At 42.2% G+C, this 19,365-nt stretch overlaps 1 protein-coding gene across 1 annotated transcript; it reads right to left on the bottom strand.

Moving 5' to 3' along the window:
• Nucleotides 1–742: 742 nt before the first annotated feature.
• LOC137150739 (uncharacterized) lies at nt 743–14,829 on the bottom strand. Its single transcript, XM_067544732.1, has 22 exons — nt 14,689–14,829; nt 14,357–14,409; nt 12,106–12,198; nt 10,470–10,597; nt 9,699–9,842; nt 8,984–9,067; nt 8,019–8,186; nt 7,856–7,952; nt 7,486–7,709; nt 6,721–6,874; nt 6,432–6,640; nt 6,225–6,342; nt 5,890–6,095; nt 4,437–4,551; nt 4,139–4,308; nt 3,304–3,377; nt 3,087–3,214; nt 2,211–2,400; nt 1,535–1,676; nt 1,198–1,294; nt 912–1,008; nt 743–814 (listed from the first exon to the last, which is right to left on the bottom strand). The coding sequence occupies exons 1-21, from the start codon at nt 14,709–14,711 to the stop codon at nt 935–937; spliced, it is 2,691 nt and encodes an 896-aa protein (XP_067400833.1). The 5' UTR covers nt 14,712–14,829; the 3' UTR covers nt 743–814; nt 912–934.
• Nucleotides 14,830–19,365: the final 4,536 nt, after the last annotated feature.

Below are 19,365 nucleotides of genomic sequence, written 5' to 3'. Positions count from 1 at the left end.
GTGATCCTAAAATTTGTGCAATGTTGAACAGTAAGAGCTTTGGGAAAGATGACATTTTCAGGGATGCTCTGAATAGAAGTGGTTTAGCTGGGACAATTGACTACAAGTGCTCATCGCAACCCTTATTTTAAGAAATTCCTAAATACTTTAGTCTGTCACTAGAGTAATTCAATCTTAAGAGAAGCATGGTTTTGAAGTAGTAAGGCATTGAAGGTGTGTAAATGCACTGGGAACAGACATTGAGGAAGCAGGTCTGTCTTATTCTGTTTTGGGCCAAGTTCTTAAAGAGCATTTTATACTACAACTGTGTCAAACAAGGCCTCAGGGGAGGCTGTTAGTGGGGTGGGGAGGTGGGGGGAAGGAACCCCAGTCAAAACTGAATGTTTCCAAGTAGTTGCATGAATAGATATTTGGTTCAATCATTTGTGACCTAGTATGAGCGCTGCTTAGTTACATATTCAAGTTGACCATTTAGTAGCTGAACGTTATTCTCAAACAAGTCAGTTGACTAGATCAGTGTTTAGATTTGCTTCCTTGCACCTTCCTACAGAGTTAAAGAGGACCAAGTTTGTTTGTTAGGCCTAGACAAGTCTTAAATATTAAGTGGAGGTGCATAAATGAGGTAGTTAGTTGACACTAGGAGAACAGTTCTTGTAACTAGATATTTGGGGATGGACAAGAGTTGCAGTTCAGTGTTTGAAACTAGTTCTTGCTTCCAGTTAAGTGAGGAGACTAGACCAGACAGCTTTAGTTCTCATTTAATAATTTTTGCATTTAATTAGGTTTGGTTCAAAAAGAATCAGTCCTCATTTAGCTGTAAAACAAAAACAAAAAGGGAGAATTGTTATAGCAATGTAAATGGAATTGGTTACTGTAGCAGCACGCTAGATGTTTGGGTCCTTATGCATTACCTTGCTGGATGATAGCATCCAATTCATTTTGTACTTGCCACAAGGACTGCTCCAGAAGATACGTGTCCATGCATATGATATTCCTCAACACTACGACCTGAAGAGAAAATTAGACTGAGTAATGCTAATGACCTGTGGTCTCAGATTACACCTGGAGTTAGCGAATACTTCATTTGGCATGCAGAAGGTGTTATTGTAGACAAAGCGTGTTACATTCTAATGAAATCTTGATGCAAGATCTGTGGAACACTAAATCAAGAAGCTTCTTAACTCATGTTCTACTTACCAAGCCTTTGTTTTCTAGGAATGCATCTTCTTGCACAAAGGAGATCTGAAGCTGGCCGCCTACTATCACATATCACCACACTGCAGTGGAAGTACATCTACGAGAGAGTGAAGTCATGTTTTTGTTGGAAGAACTGTAGTTGCTAAAAGTTTCCTTCAATAGTTTGGAAAGTCATGCTCATTTGATTCAATTTTCTTCCCCCCCACAGAGTCACTGTGGTACCCTCCAGCAAGGATCATTAGGGATCGAGACAAGTTAAGCCTTGAGAAAAGTACTTATTCCAGGCTCATTAGTGCCTTGTTGGCTGGCACTTAGAAAAGCTACAGAGGTTACTCACGTGTTCCAGTAGTGCATTTCCATCTTGCATGAAAGTGAACATTTTCACCTCAAATCTCTTCAAATGAGTGGGAAACTTCACTCTTGAGTCACCATCTACTTTATGGAAGATGGTTTGATGGGAGTCTTCTGCATTTTCACAGCTTTGAAGACAGAGAAATTAGTCAGCTACATTTGTCAGTGCAGCACTATCTTCAAGCTGAACAGTTAAAGAGGAACTCTTCTCCATACTATAGTATGAGAACTGGAGATGAGCGGAAGAATTGCCTGCTAGCAAGGAGAGCTGGTGTAGCTCAGGGATAAAGGATCGGTGCCACAAAAATCCAGATTGGGCTCTCAACCTGAGAGCAAACACCACCATTAGTCTGGAGTTCATCTCAGAGCTGGTGCTAGACATAAGCAGATAAGCATGTGCTCGAGCTGCTTGGGGCCCTAAGGGGCCTCCTTATTCATTAAGATCATTGTGGGGGCCCCCAAAAATATTTCTGCTTGGCTCCCCCAATGGGCTAGCCCTGGCTCATCTTGGAGAGATGATATATACCCATGAGTCTCCAAGACAGTCCCAAACAATACAATACACTGCCCTTGAAAGAAGTCAGCAGCTTTGGTTTTGTTCGGAGCTGAATTAAGAACCTAAACTAGAGGGCAAATACTTGAAGAGCATTTGTTCTTGTTACCTGTCGGTAATGATAGACCATTGTGGGCTGCTGTCCCTGTCCTGGGAAGTAGTAGACCAGCAGTCTTCGAGATACAGTTCTAGCTGTGGATCTTCAGAACGGAGCAGTTCCACTTCAAAATACAGTGCCTCTTTTAAGTATTTTACCACCGGATACTCCATGTCTTCGTAGGGGTCAGAATAAGTCTTATCTAGGAATGAGAATAAGAGTGAAACCCTTCTACAGAGCCAGGGTTTTTGCATCTTGTTTTGCCACAGCAGCAGTTTAAGGATGCAGCACATGGGTGTGAAGGGACAGGGTGAAGAATGCCCTAATCATTCATTCCCAAGGGGGGGGGGGGGATTTGCAGATCAGACCATCTCCCCTGGATCTACACAAGGGAGGGGTTGTCCTATACTTGGGATCAAATGGCTCATGTACTAAGACTTTTTGCTTACAGTCCTTGCTCAACTCTTGAAATAAGGTGGCATGGCTCAAGTTCTATTTCATGCTTCTCTCCTCACCCCTTTGTTTTGTTTCCATCTTACCCACAAGGAAGCTACTGTCCACCTTTGTATGTGGTGATTTCACATTTGTGAAGTCCTGTCCCTGTCCTGTAAGTATGGGATCTAGGTGTGTTAAGGACACTCCTGGAAGTCTCTATAATGGCATGTACAGAGGGGAGGCTGCCTTTTAGAACTCATTGGAAGTCAGGGAGGGGATGAGGAGAATATTGTAAGTGAAGGAATATAGTGGTAGCACAAGTCAATATAAATCAAATACTGAGTAGTGGTGCACACTGCATCCTAGAGTCAGTGACTGCCTTCTACTCCTGTAGCTACCCTCCCCATCCCCTAGGAAAGCCAGCTCCTTGACTTCAGTGTTGTCACCCCTTACCTTTGAACAGCCTCAAGCTTAGAGCAAGAGCGCCAAACTCCGGTTCAATACTGGGTGCTGGGTTGTTTTTGGAGCCATACTGGAAAGTGATGGTCTCGTTTATTACATATTGACATGCACACTTCAGTCTGGGGGTGGGAAGTAGAGTTTAGACATTTATACTCTTTTAAGTAAGCCTAAACAACCCTTCCCCTTCCATCTGTACAACTGTACTTACTGGTACATTGGTGTAGTGCTGCCAGGTTGGAAGTAGAGTACATCATTTTCATAGGTCATAACTGTGTTCTCAAACTGAAAGAGAGCCAGGCATTTAGCTAGAGAGCATTCACATCAAGAATAAAGCAATTCATCACCTGCACTCCGCCAAGATCTAGTATTAGAGGAGTCAGTCAATTTCCTCAACCCCCAGAGAGATCATTGGGTAAGGTACACAGTAGCATTGCTAGTATTCAGTCGGAGACCCCAATTAGCATAAGAGCCAATAAGTCCAGGTATCAGATGCTGTGCAGTGAAAGGGTGTCAGCGTGCCCACTGACAGTAACTGAACTACCAGAGTGCAGTTGCATTAGGACAGCGTTCTGTAGGAGAAACATTGCATTAGAAGTTGGCTGACATTGGTTATGTTACCAAGTAATCCACCTACAATGTCTTGCTCTCATGTGACCTATAGATGGTAGACTTTGGTGCAGGAATCATCCTTCACTTAGTCAATGGATCTCCCTCCACTAGTCCTGTTTCATATTCTGTCTCCCTTATAGGGACAGATTGTGTGGCCATTCTAGGATCTGCTAGGAAAACTTTTGTAACTGGCAGAATGTAGTTCTCTTTGAGCCTAAAATGGAGACACCTGGTGCCTCCTCAACCCTTGGAGGGATTAGGAGAGAGAATGTAGTAGGTGGGAGATCATGGTTAGGATGACAAAAAACCAGGTACTATTGATTCCTGAAAGCCAACTATGAACAGCTCATGATTATGTTCCGCGAATGAAGCCCTATTGCTCTTGCAGGCTGAGCCAGCCAGATGCAGGTGGCATGCCAGTGTGATTTCTTTACCTTTCTACTTGTTCCACAGGTGTTTACATGGAATATGAACGTTGCACTCTTCTCTGTCACCACAGCAGGTCTGCACTGTTTGTCTCTCAATACAAACAAGCTGGTATCCAGGTCTGTGATTCCTGCTAGCTTCATTGCAGTGATCATCATAGTTCCATTGGGCAGACAGCCTGAAGACAAGCACACAGCCATTGTGTACAAGCGTGTTCAACATACTCTCCTGCCCCCCACACCACAGAGAATCGTTACTAGTCTAGATCATTCTGGTCAGACATTTCAAATAGGAAAAAAAAAGTACCTATTAGTTCTTTAGGTGAAAATCTGCAAGAGATTGAGAAATCTATCATGTCAGCAAAAGCATGGTCCTTCATTGTTAAGTGGAGCGAAGCAGTTATTCCAGAGGGAGAAATAGCCTAGAAGAGCACAAGTTGATCAATGGGTGTTAAGACATGTTGATCTAAAGTGAGCTTTTATTTGCTATGCCAGGTCAATTTAAAAGCTAAGGTGAAATCCTGTCCCACTGTCAGTTGGGTCACTGATGATATCTCCACTAGGATCAGGAGAGTGTCACTGAGTCATGTGACACCTCCCGATGTCACATTTGCTGCCCTTCCCCATGCACAGTGATGCCAACAGATTTCTCATAGCTCTGCAATGCATTGAGGCCATGGACCATCTTCACTCACCTGGTCAAGCCTAATAGTCCAGACACTCCTACAAATCTTTCTGCCACATTAAAATGTGAATCTGTCAGGTAAGACAAGCCATTAAGGGAGAAACTCCCTTGTAAGCTTGTGTAGTTTTTAAAGTCATGATGAACTGGGACACCACCAGTTTCTGACATGTAGTGTTTGCAGAAGCAGCAAACCATTACAAAGAGCTCAAACATGGCACTATAAAGTTTAAGGGCTCATCTTTTACCAAGTTTGAATACTGTTTGGATTGCTTATCTGTGTAATTAACTCCTGTACAGGCTGAAGTTTAGGAAAAAAAAAATCTGGTCTGGGGTTAGGCCTGTGGGAAGTTGTGCCATTTAATCTGGCATGAGATTTTTTACTGCCAAAGGCAAGTTACCTACAGTACCCCTCCAGCTAGGTTACATTTCTGGTTCGGCCACCATGGCCAATAGAGAACAGCCATCTTTACTTGTTAAGCCATGTAGCACTGTAAAATGGCAACAATGACTTGGAAAGTTCGAAGCCTAACATTTTTGGCTAGCTAGATGCACAAGGGGATTTAGGCACCCGAGTCCAAAATTTAGATCTTGAAAACCATTTGCTCAATTGGTGCCAAATAGTTACAGGGTTAAATGTCTGCCTATGCACTGGCAGCAAGCTGCTGGACATCTAGTTCATGTCCAAGTCCATCAGGATAACTGAACTGGGTGTTCCCCACCCTTTCTTACTTGCAGGAATCAATCCTATAGGTCTACTTAGAGGCAGTGTTGCTGGTTGGACCCTGCAGATGACAACAAGTGGAAGATCTAGGTTCAAATTCCCCACTCTGAAACAGTGATTTCTGCTGGCATCTCCCACACCCTTGGGCTCTTGGACTGTTGATTCCATTGGGAAACACAGTTTTTGGAATACAGCCTAGAGTCTCATGTTGGACTAAGTCCTCTTTAAGACTAACAGTAAGTTGCTTGCTGGAAGTGTTCCCCCTCTCCCCCCCTTCCTACTCTGACCGTTCTAGCTCCTCTCCTCCCCCCAGTTATAATGGGTTAGACACCATACACATTTGAGTATCCTTACCTCATATAGTACATGAGGGGCAGAAAGAGGAACACGAATTGTGAAGTGGGTGCCATTGTCATCCAGTCTGTAATTGTGCTTCTGAGCAGTATCGCGTGACAGGCTTAGGTTTGAAATGAAGGGCAGCCAGTTTTCACCCACATTGCCACGAATAACCGTTAGATAGAGGTTTTCCTCATCACAGAATCCTCTTGCACTAGGCAACACTAACAGAAGAAGAGTTGATCATTTGTACATTGACTATTAAATCAGATGAATGCTAGGGCCAATGGACCTCCATTGGCTTCAGCTGAGCTGTACCACAATGGGTTGACCATTTGATGGGTCTTATTTACCTGCATCTTTGACAGGAGATACTGTTATGACTGGAACAATGAAGGTCTCATGTGTTGGCTGTACTATGAATCCAAGTGTGACATTTAGAGTGTATGTTCTAGTGTCCTCTGATAAGTACTGGGAGAGAGAGACAGCATCAAGTCACATTTAGACACTTCAAGCAGAGTGTTGAAACATGTGCATTAGGTACTAGAGAATATAGCTACCTCTTTCTTAATGGTGGGCTCATCAAATGGAGTTTCTATTACATAGCCTTTGGTTCCATTAGGATATCTAGTCTCATAAACTTTGTATCCATGCTGAAGGGCTTCAGGCACAGTTACTGTTGTAGCATCTATAGTCAAGTTCACCAGTTCCACATCTGGGAGGAATGTTCCAACGGTCACGTTGACCAGCTTAATGCTGGAGTTAGTGTCTAGGAAGGAGTGGCATGGTATTAGCCTTTACTAAAAAAGGCAGAGACTATGCAAGCTTAGTGTGCTTTCAGCTACTTACTGTTTGTTATGGTAGGCGGTATGAATTTAAATGGTGTTTCCATTTTCTTCATGATGGTATGTTTGGTTACTCCCCACCTATTGTCTTCCCATTGATGTTCCAGAAACAAGTTGATGTTGTATTTTGTCCCATGCTGACCCTCACTCACATGAGTCTGAAAGGTCAAGTTGTGGGCTTTTAGTATACTATGTTCAGACACCAAGACATTTGAGAGTTCATATGCTCCAAGGTAGTTTTAGGAGCATTGAGGTGAATTGACAAGAGCCAGATATAATTATGCTAACAGTAGCAGATTAGGTTACAGTTGCATTTCTGATCCTTTATAAAGCTTTCCCAGAAGAATAGGATAGTGCAAGGTGTTTGACTCTAAACTGCTCAATCTATGTCCCTCTCCCCATACTGTCAGCTTTGCTTTTATCCAAGTTTTAGTCCCCCTCAAAGTATAAACCTCCCCCCACAAATGGGGTATCATTAGGTGGCAAGTAAAGAGGCTTATGGGCACCAAAAGGGGAAAAAAAAGTGTTCCTTGCTGCCCCATAATAGTATGGAGGCTTGACCAGTTAGAAGAGAAAAATCCCTGGTCATCAGGTTTGGTATGAGAGAGAGTTGCCCTGCTCAGTGTTCTTGCAGTGAGCATGGGAATGGGGGCATAACACCCCCCAAAAAAATCTCCTTTTCCACTCACATTGCATGTATGGGGGTTAGAAGGGGACTCATCTACAAGCAAAAGGCTGATTGGGAGCAGACTAACAGCTATCAACTAACCTTGTAGTAGCCACCTTCTGCACCTATTGGTATCTGGATGGTAATTTCAGCTGTATCATTTGATAGCACATATTTTCTGGAAGCAATTTCTCTGGCAGAGAGTTTGTGAAGATCCACACCAATTTCAATGAGGAGATCCTTGAAGCTAGTTGCCCCAGCAGAGAGGGGTTGGATGTTTTTTGGAACGGTCCACATAATTGTGTCATCAGTATAATCCACCCCATCTTAATTTAGAAGAACTTTGTTAGTCAGGCTTTTCTATTTGCATTAAGATCAGTACAGAAGAATTAGCTAGCATGTCTCAGTGCATCTTAGGTGTTTGACTGTTTAGTATTATATTAGCAAAAAAAAGATACCAAAGTAGTCTCACCTAAAGGACAGGCCACAGCAGTATCTACCATTAAGATCATCCACCGCTGCTTGTAGAATGTACTTGCTCTCACTGAAGAGAAGGTCACTCCTTGAACCTGCAAAAGTACATACTGTTAGAGTGGTTCAATCGCTTCAGCACCCTGACAATGGAGTGCACCAACCTTGACCAGCTGAGCTTCTGCAGCGTTGTATGGAGCTCTCAGCAAAATCCTGGTGTCTGTGGTGTTGAGTCCATAGCCGGCATTCTGAGCCTCACTTGCTAGCAGAGTCTTCTTTCCAGTGGGCAGGTGAAATACTACTTGCCAGATAGACACTGCCCCTGCAGTTGCCTGGGAGAGAGAGCGAGCACATGCACTCAAGTTTTGCTATGTGCCTCCAACATTCACAGGAATCAATCAGACTATGTCATTACATTTCCATTCTCCGCTATACCTGACTTCACAAGACAGAATTAAGAGACTCCAGCTGAAAACCTGTTTTCTTCCTCACTTCCTTGCTCAGCCTGGAGCAAAGCTACCTTCTTTTAAAAGAGAAAAAAAAAACAACCCACTAACATCTCACTGTCCTGGAAAGTGACAGTACTCTTCTGCTAGAATGCCTAGTGTTGCTGTAGCTGTGTCAGTCCTAGGATGCAGGGGAGGTAATTTATTGGGACCAATTTCTGAAGTTGGCTCAAGAGATTACCTCACCCACCTCATCCCTATAGAAACTCAGTTAAGTGGCTGAGTCACTGACCATTGTTTCATACTGACTAGCATCAGCTCATTGTTTCCTTCTGCTCCCCATGTCCATTTCATCCAGCTGTTGTGTATAATCTACCCAGGGATTTAAAAGCTTTGAGTAGAGATGATCTTTGTACAGTAACTAGTACAATATGCACTGGCCTCAAGACGCTACTGAGGTAGAGATACCAGCCAACCTCATCTGTGAAGCTACTCTTCTTCTTGGCTTCCTGGTACCAGATGTGCTGTTGCTCTACATCTCTATCCTCAGTCCAGGACGTATTCTCAAATATAGGAAAGAACATCACTTATGTACAACTACTACAGTGATATTAAAAGCATGCACAGAACATTCCCTTCTATGTCTGGCTCAATGCTAACATCTAGCTAGCATTTAAGCTTACCTCTGGAAAGGCTAGTGCCCAGTCCTCAGGTTCATCTTGGAGCAAGTCTGCTGTTATCTGTGGAACATTCCTCCTGACAGACACCTTGCAAAGGAAAGTCCACCATTAATGACACCAACCTCTAGTCTCCTTATCCACACACTGTTAGTAACATTTGAGTTAGTGATAGCATTCCCCCCCTGTAGGGAGTAGTTTCTTTTTAGGAGTCTGATTTTGTTGCTTGAACTACTAAACAGCCTTTTAATGAAGACAAATGCAAGAAGAACAGAGTTTGTTTCACTTCTCGCAATTTGAAGAAGCCTTTTCCTTTTAGTCTAAGTGCACTTCCTATAGCTCAGATTTTCTATTCCAGATAGAGCCAGGAAGCTGTTCTTCTGATTCAAGAATAGCTAGCCATTTCCATTTATGGAAAAACTTTCCTACTTTGAGGTTCTTTTTTCCTGGGTATGGTTATGATACACCTCCTAATTGACAAGCTCATCATTGGTATGAAGAGTTAGGTGATCAGGTAATGCTTTAGGCAATCCTGATTGTTAGATTGAAAGTAGAATTTTGGGTGTAACATGATTCAAATTTATGGCCCACCATGTAATGGATTGGACTTCTAAAACATTAATGGCTAGGTGTGTTCAGGTTCCCATCCAAGGCCATATCCAGAGCACACTCCTTTACAAGTTTGTCCATCCCCATGGAAGGCCAGTGCTTGTGAACTTACCTCCATGTAGTTAGTTTCACATACTAGTTCTCTTGGATGCCATGGACTGTAAGGGCAACTCACAGTCTTCAAGTAAACGACAGCATTTTTCATATCAGGATTAGTAGCTGCTTTTATTTGTACAGTTATGGTGTACACATCACTCTGCAGAGACACAGGACAGCTCTTACTCAAGATACCCGCATCTTTGATTAATGTGCCTAAACAGGTTCTCCCCCCCACACACATCTGCTCAACTAACTATGGGGATGCAAATTCTGCCCCATAATTAAGTGTTTAGGCATTAGACTACATCTGTCTAGAAATAGTAGATATGCCAAATGAGGGTAGCTCTTGAAGGGTATCTCCCCATACAAGTCTAAATATTGGAGAGAGATTCAGAAGTCTTGCCAAACATCACCATGTTATAAAAACCAAGAGCCTGAAGATACATAATGTGGACCTCCCCAGCTGCTATTACATAGCTAGTCAGATACCAGGTTGCAAGAGGATATCTGTCCTGCTAGCAGCAGCTAACCAAACGGTCTGTCCCTATATTGGAGGGGTACTGTTTCTTTGATGGCAATGAGAGTCTTCACACTTACACATGTTGCTACCAAGATATACAAAGCCTGGGAAAAAGAGGCAGTTTTCTGTAAGTGGCACTAGTAAGACATGCAACATATTGCTACACGATACCTTTATACACCTCATTGGAAGGCCATGTAGAATTTCTCAGAAGACTTGAACATGCCCTATTTTTGTATTTTAGTTACAATAGAGCAGGCTTACCTTAATATGACTGTAGCAGCTTATAATGGAAGCACGGAATTCAATGTTACCCCAATAATTATAATCTATGGTGTAGCCACACTGTGCTGCCAGGGCCTCATCAATCTCCCAGACTGCACCAAACTGGTCTGTGAAAAGGTAATCAAGTATAGCTGTCAGGGGAACTTCAGAGTCCTTCAAGCTATGTTCATATGGTCAGTAAGCTTTTTCTTGGAAGTTAACTTGCAGAGTTACCTAGTTCAGCCCAGAGAGCCAGTCCTAATTTATATTGTACAATAATCCCTGTTGTAGGCTTTACAAGGACCATGGCTTTGTCACACTTGGAAGGCCATTACCTGTAGCTGATTACCAACATCACATCAGACTTCTGATTGCTAGAGTTTAAAGAGAATGGTGCAATTATCTTAGAGTTGTGATTCAGTGCCTCAATTTTTTCTGCTCACCCTCCCTGATTTCCTAGTCAGCTGCTATACTGGCAGTGAAGGCACAGGGTCAGCTGTCAGCTATTTGCTAAGCCAGAGGTTCTCAAACTGGGGGCACAGAAACTTATTCTGGGGTGGGGGCGGTGAGAAGCTTTAGAAAAAGCTCAAAGTCATACTGTGACCATGTTAGCCACATGTTAGCAATGAACATTAGCAAAGAGGATACTTCCAGACATATCAGGTCCTCAGATGGTGCTGTGCACTTTGGATTTTTGTTAAACTTGCATAGAATTCTACAAAAAGTTGTTGCCATCTCTAAGTTAAGCCGTTTGCTACAAAGTGGTGTGCACATTTAATTGTAAGCATCAGCCACAATCAGTTTTGCTCTTATTACAGAGTGTTGGCTCCATTTGAATCAATGGATTACTTACTGTTTCAAGATTAGTGACATTTGAAAGGTTCTTTGAATTTGTACTTGTGTGGCAGAGGGCATGAACTACTAAAGACAAAGGAGGGCATTAAATAAGTTTGAGAAACATTGTGTCAGGCTATCATATGGCAGAGTTAGGTACTTCACAACTTTCATCTTGCTGTAGTCCTACTAGTGCATTACCAGAAATGCTGATGGTGTATTTGACCACTCGACCACCAAGCTACACATGCAAGTGCAATATATTGCAAGTACCGTGCCAGAAGTGTTATTCACTTGAACACTAAAAACAGCTCCAGTTGCACTTGCACAGCTTTATTAAAGGCCATCAAGTTACCATGCAACCCTATTATTGCAATCAAGGCAGAGTTTAGTCCTTGGTGTTTACTTAGGACATCATCAATAGCTTGTGTTATACTGCAGTTTTATATCTAAAACCATGATCTTAATAAACCAAGATCTGGAGATTTGGTAGGAACAGTTACCATGACACCTGGTGATAATGGTACAAATTAGGATTTTCCCACAAAACTCACATTGGTAAGATTAGCTAGACTATTAAGAACAAGTGTTTTTTGGCTTCTCAGAAATTAAACATTGTTGTAGTCTTACAATAGGAGACTCAGTGAAGATGCTCCTATACAAGATTCCTGAAACTTGAAGCCACAATCATTGTTAGCAGTAAGTAACCTAGAGTTTAGTATTTGTAAGTGGAACATGCTATTAAAAGCCAATAGCCTTCTCCCCCCAAACACCCTTTCTTTAGGGCCCGTGCTCAGCTTACCAACAGCAGCAAAGACCAGATACTTGTCTTCAGAGTAGTCTGCACTCAATGTGACCCGCACCAGGCTCCCCAGGCACTCTGAACTCAGGGAGACTGTAGAGAGAGGTCAAGACAAATTAGTGACTCTGCAGCCAAGTGACTCCTATGGTGATATAAGTGCCTTAAAGCAGACACTTCACTACTGAAATGCTGCCACTTCTGGTGTCAAACAGCAGCTCTTTATCAGGACTTATTAGGACTATATCAGGACTATAGCCATCTGTAGTTTCAGCAGGTTAGATAAAACTAAACCCCATGTGTGTCTCCAGGACTTCCTGATGCCAAGTGGCAGCTAGCAGCAGGATCCCATGGGTTCAGCAGAAAGGGTCTTTATGACCAGTGAGACACTTTCAGTCATCACTGAAAGACATGTGTCATTCATATGTATATAAATGAGACACCATTCTCTAATTCTGTAGAGAGAAGCAGGTCACTCAAAAGGTAGCATGCCTTGAGAAGCTTCTCTTGACAGGGGTGGGAGAGAATACACAAGGATCCACCATGGAGATACTTATGTCCAGTGCTTAATTTGCACCAGGGCTGAGCCCTGGAACCTGTAGGCTTGGCAATTCATAGTCCTGGCACCTCAGGACTTGCTGCATCAGTTATGAAGGTAAAGAAAATTGCTTGAACCCCCAGCACCTCTCATTACAAGAGAAGGACTGATGTAGGACATTCAAATACTAAAATAGTCTTATTGTCTTAGAATGCTAAGTAGTAAACAGCAGGGGAAGGGAACCCTATTTTGAGGTGAACATCAAAAGTCTGTTCTAGTACATGTAGGAGTGCAGAGAGATGCCCTGGCATCCTTCACCTAGCAGGTAAACTGACAGGTATTTTGTTTTATAAAAATCTCCAGTGTTGTGCATAGTAGAGAAGCAGTGGTCTAGAGCAAGACTGGTAAACTGTTTTGTGAACCAAGGCTATGGGATTGTGTGTGGGGGTATGAGTAACGAGGGGCTGGATACCACAGCAAGACACTGAAGTGACTCAGGGGTGAGGTGCATCTGTTGTCAGCCTGACAGGCAGTTTGTTTTCTCAGCCTGTCATTGTTATTAACAGTTCATCACTAACCCCTCATTTGTCAAGGATCAACACAAGGCTTGAAGTGCAGCTTGAGCCGAACATCTAATTTAGAGTCATTGCTCTCCAGGAGACGCTTTGAAAGCAAGCCCGGTTATAAGTTAGGAACTCAGTCCCAGAGTCTCCCCTCCATGGGGATCACGTTACACACAGGCAATCCCATCAAAGTCAGGGACTACTCACATGCAGAGTCACAGGAATAGTGTTTGCCAGAAGACTTCTAATGCTTCAGCCTTGCAATCTACAAGGCCACTAAGAGGACAGATGCAAGGGATTGGGATGCCAGAGGGAGATTATAGCCTGGTAATTGGGACACTCACTCGGGGGGCCAGTCTTTTATTCAATGAGTATGGAGACTTTATTTAGTATTTAGACTAATTTCTCTTATTGAAACTTTGGATAAAGGGAGCCCCACGTGAGATTGTTTTATAGCCCAATGGTTAGGTTACTCTGAGGGGCAGAGAACCCTGTTCAAGCTCCCCCCACTCCATCAGGTAGAAGGAGAATGGAGCCTGGGACTTGACTAATATGGGAGACAACACCTCTTACCCATATACCCTTCTAGGTTCTCTGGAGGAGGGACTTGATCCAGTAAGAGCGCTCTGTGTTATACTACTGCACTGATCCCACAGCAAAGCCAGTAGAAGATGGGTGGGAAGGCTATTTTGGGGATCACACTAGGGGTGCACTCCCCACCTTGACGGCACATGGTCAGAGCAGCTCATTACATAGTCAGAGCAGCTAGCTTCTCATGCTGTTGCTACAGTCTGTTTTTTAGTGCACTCACTTGATCAGAGCTAGTGCAAGTATACCTCGAGCCAGGCCTCACCCTCAATACCCAGTGTAGCCATATCCTTAGGCTAGTTTTATCTGGGTTGTGCATTTCTGAAAAGCATGCGAGTACCAAGTACTCTAGTCTATGAACTCATGCCTAGAGATTAGGGCAAGTTGTTGACAGAGATAGGAGATTCAAGCAGAACTACTACATGTGGCCACTGCTTACAGCAGCTAGGCATCCTCCCTAGCACCACACCAGAATATTGAGGCAGGAAAATACTATTTACTGGAGAGCCACAGAGGGGTCAGAAACCCATATGCCAGCATTTTAAGGTAGTTCAAAGTTAGTTACCTGGCCTGTCTTGGGTCCATATTTCAGCAGCTAACACACCTATTAGGAACAACCTGCAAGAGAAAGTGGTATGTACAGATACAGTTGTGTTGCTAACAATTTCTTTAGGTAGAAGAAAAAAAAAAGTTTCATTTGTGCATTACTTAATTCTAACTTAAGATCTTTATACAAGTGATTGCACATTTAAAGTTTGAAAGTTTAAGTCTCTTCCTTCAGGACCAACAGGCTTGTTCTCTTTTACTTTTAAGAATTTAGGAGAAAGTCACAAGACTAGCACAGGCTACACACCACACAGAGAATCACAATTAACAGCAACACCCACAAACACTCACCTCAACACAAGGTTTGGCACCATTGCCCTTCAGAGCAGCTCTCCCTGTAGCTGCTTTTTCTCTTACTATAACAAACAGACCAAAAGTTTGAAAATCCAGCACTAGATAGTAGTTTTACTCCTGCTGACTGTTTTTGCAGGACTTTGGATTCACAATATAAAGGGAAAACGAAGGCTCCATTTTTATACTCATGCAAACCATTTGCAGCTGCTTCCCCAACCATACAACTATAATTCAATTCACCTATTAATTCACTTTAATGGTTAATTATATTATTTTCTATTTTCCTTCAGAGGTGATTTTTGCCAATTCCTGAGTGATACTGATGAGGTTATTAGAGACAATGAGATAATTAGTAAACTCCAAATGGAGATGTTTTGAAGACCACTAGCCTGGAGTTACTTTCCTCCAAGTGTATCTTCTAGTTAGAGCTGGGTGAACAACTGATTTTTCAGTTTGCTGGCATTTCCAAAAAATCAGGAAAAAAATTAGTTTGAGTCAAACTGAATCAGAAAATTTTCAATAATTTTCAGTAAGTCAAAAATGCCTTTTTGGGGTCAAATGAAACCAGAGTGTCATATCACAAGTGTGTGGCTTAGCTACTAGTCTATAGGGAATTCTGGTGTGTAGGTATGTGAGGGGCTCCCTGAATCTCTCCTGCTGAAGCTGTTTCACTTTGCATAAATATTTGACTAGTCAGTCACCGGACAAAGCAACTGCCGATGACTGTATAGTGCAATGGCTAGACCCAGCAGGTGGGCAAGCTGAGTTCCTGTGCTAGTGAGTATTTAATTAGTTATACAAAGTGGAATAGCTTCAGCAGAAGAGAATGAAAAAACCTTGTTGTGGAAGATTTCATAGCTCAGAGATCAGGGCACTCTCTTCTGAGACATGATACCTACATTCAAATCTCTATCTCAGAGAGGGGAATAAAACCTTTGTCTCCCATGTGCCAGGTGAATGCCCTAACCCTAGCCTAAAAATTATTAAGAGGGTACCATCACCTCCTCCTCCTGTTTCCTGAATGGCATCTAGGTCAAATTCACAAATACCCTCCTTACTCTATCTGCTTTCTGTTTTGTGAATTAGGTCTGTCTTACCTTTGAATGTTCTAAGGACAACATGACATTGCATCTTTCAGAAAAAAAAAGGATAGAAACTGAAAATAGCTCACAAACGCTGCAGTTAACTTTGTTTATTTTAAATCAGGCTTTTAAAAATATTTCACTTTCAAACAATGTTTTCTGGGGAGAATGAGGAGATGTGCAGTTTTAGATGTCCCCCCCCCCCCCCAACTTTAAGCTTACCCTAACTGCTATTGAGACAAAGGCCTATATTTTCAAAATGGAAAAAAAGCAGGATCTGGCAGCTCACACACAGTCTGAGACATTAGTGAGTTCATGAGAATTCCCGAGAAGCTTTGTTATACAGTCACTGTCCTTTTGGGATTAAATGTATTATTTTGCAAAGCACTTCAGAGTAGCTAAAGAGCAAAAGACACTTTAAAATTCAAGTTAAGAACAATTAAAGTGAGTTCATTTTTTAATATAATCATATTATAAAAAGATCTTATTGGGGGCCTTATCTTCAAAGTTTTCTATTATAAAATCCCTATATTCAAGGATTATGGCTGCTACATAAACTGTGAAGAGTAAAATCTAATCCAGGACCTGCTCCTGCAAACACTGTGGCTATGTCTACACTTGGCACAGGGTGCGTGATTCTCAGCCCAAGGAGACATACTTGCTCCAGCTCTCATAAATCTATCATGCTAAGAAATAGTAACATAACTGAGGTAGTGTGAGCAGTGACACGGGCTAGCAAGCCTGAGTACAAACCCAACTGGACCCCATGGGTATGTACTTGGGGCAGCTAACCAGTGCCTCCACTCGCTGCTACTGAGTCTACCCTTTTTAGTGTTAACTTGATGAGAGCTAATGCGAGTATGTCTCCTTCAGTTGGGAATCACACCTGCAGCTCTAAGTGGAGACCCAGCCTCTGCCTTCACCTCATCTACGAGTGCTACAAGAATAGAATGCTACCAGTTCTGGCCAGGCAGATCACAGAATCAGGCCAATTTTACAGATGATCTCTCATTCCCTGACTAGATAGATAGGAAGTTCAGCATTGCCAGTCCTGCAGGGATAGGGACATAATGGGTATTCAACAATTATTTTACCTACTACCAGCTTCCACAGCCTGGCAAAGTTTCCTCTGAACAGTCCCATGGAGAGTAGGAGTCTCTGAGTCAGCAATTCACTCCAAAGGCATAAGTCATAGAAGGCACAAACATTGTGTAGCATTTAGGAGCACAATTCTTGTCTTGGCATGTGAATCCTAAGAATTGCAATGGAAGTTATACTTGTATATTGAAATGAAAATGGACTGGGAATCTTAGGATGCAGTGCCTCCGAATTGCATGCAATATTGTCTTAAGAAACTGCTTTCTCGAATAAATTCAACAGTAGTTTCCAAAAGATATAGAACAGCTATTGGATGACATGCAGTTTGTAATTATGAAGTTTAAATTATTGTGCATTTTTGTTTCTATCTCTCTTAAGGTTTTATATTCATGCCCTTCATCATGGCATCTGGCCAGCTTTCATGTAAAATCAATAGGCACAGTGAACTCTGTGTGACAAATATAGCATTTTCCTGCAATATCTTTGGGAAATCTTATTGAATTAAGTTTAGTATCTTTGGAGTCTGTTGTATTAAATGCAAAATTATGTATTATTGTGGGCTACTACTGTATGAAACATCTCTGTAGGGGAGGAGGTGAATCCAGAATATGTTATGAACTTCAGCGGACTTTATTGAACAATGTGGTAGTCAGGAATGGATTTTTAGGACAAACAACATCCAGTGGTCTGCCTGACAAATCTGCCTGGCGAAAACGTAGAATAGGTGCCCGTGAGCAAGCATAGATGGGCAATGCAGTTGCTCTGAACTGTGACACTCCCTATTAGACTTCTTAGAGTATCTGTCTCTTCTCCCTTTTAGCGATCAGCACTCTGCTTGGGGTACATTTTATTTATGTATGTATTATGATTATTAATTTCCTCTCTTCTTTTGTTTGCTGGGCAGGGTTTGGGACAGAAGACAATGTCTGTGTTGTGAATGTCATTCCCATGAAGCAAAGGAAGAGGAAGGTTTGGCAGCATTTTCCTAAAGATGGTCAGATTGGCCTGCTCTCCTCTGGAAGTTTGTTCCAAAGCTGGATCCCCTCGACAAGGGTGTTTTGTTCCCAGATCTCATGTGCAGCATCCTGGGTTTGTTTCCTCCTTTAAATGTGTGAAGAGCATTGCTGGAGTATATTAGGGTGTCATTTTCAAAGATATCCTCATGAGGGAGCCTAAGACCATCTTATCTGCTAACACTTCTCTCCTTCAGCTACCACTTTTGTGAAGCAACTTTCAGCTCACTTCTCTCCTTCAGCTACCAGCACCAGCATGAAGAGGGACATATCTTGTTTTAGAATTTATTAGAGCTCACATTAAATCAGGATAGAATTTTCCTTAGGCCAAGCTGAAGCTGTTCAATCTCTTTGTTGCATCTCTTTATGCTGCATCCCTTTTTTCATCCTTTGCCTGGGCTGTGTCTGTTCAGATTTCTACCTCTTCAAGTCAAGGAATTTGCCAGTAAAGCATCATGCACATCAATGGTGCAGTATAAATAACAATGAACAATCAACGTTTAATTATCGAATAGTGCAGCATACCCTCTTGTTAAAATGAATAGCATTCCATTTATTCATGTTTGCAGCATACACTACTTTGTCAGAGCTGGTCAACTTCTTGGAGTAGCAGTTACGTCTCCACTCTGTCTTGGACATGTGCAAAATGAGAACAGATGACAGTGTCACCGCAGAATGATGCTCACTCCCCACATCTTGGTGAGATTTGGGAGGTGCTTCTTACAAGTACAGAGCTCATCTATTTAATTCTCATTGTTATTAGGGATACTTGATTCTATAGCCTGAATTATCCAGGCTGTCAGACTAGATGATCACAGTGGTCCCTTTTGGCCTTGAAAGGTATGATTATAATTTTGGGACAAAGTGAAGGAGAAATGATATATCATACACAACACAGAGGGTCTGTAATATCAAGGTTGCATGTGGGTGTTTCAGCATCAATATTAGTGTGTTTATATATGTATAAATAAAAGAGGATTCTCTCACTACTAATAAGCATAGGCAGCAGTAGCAAAAAATACCTGTGGAGGTAGAGTTAGAGCAGGGAGAGCTGAAACTATTAGATTTACAGATTCCAAGGCTAGAAGAGACCACCATGGCCAACTAGTCCGAGGCTGTCCTGTGTACACAGGCTGTAGAATTTCTCCATGAATTTGGATTAAAACTTATTTTTCATAAAGATATCTAGACTCACTTTAAAGATTCCAAGGAATAGTGAATTCACCACTTCCCCCAATAAGCTGTTTTGATGTTGAATTACCCTCGCTGCTATGAAATTGCATCTTATTTTTTTCAGGTTGAATTTGTCTAACTTTAGCTTCCAGATATTGGAGCAAGACTGAAACCTGTCCACCCACTATCAGATTTATTCCCCTGACGTGTAAGCAGCTATACATAGTGATCAAGTCACATCTCAAACTTCTCTTCAGTAAGCTGAATAGGCTCTGCTCCTTAGGCACATCCTAAGACTCATTTCCCAG

This window comes from Emydura macquarii, unplaced genomic scaffold, assembly GCF_026122565.2.
Source record: "Emydura macquarii macquarii isolate MOO-44397 ecotype Brisbane River unplaced genomic scaffold, CSIRO-AGI_Emac_v2 contig_1027, whole genome shotgun sequence".
NCBI classification, from domain to species: Eukaryota; Metazoa; Chordata; order Testudines; family Chelidae; genus Emydura; species Emydura macquarii.
This window is presented reverse-complemented; position numbering and strand designations above follow the sequence as displayed.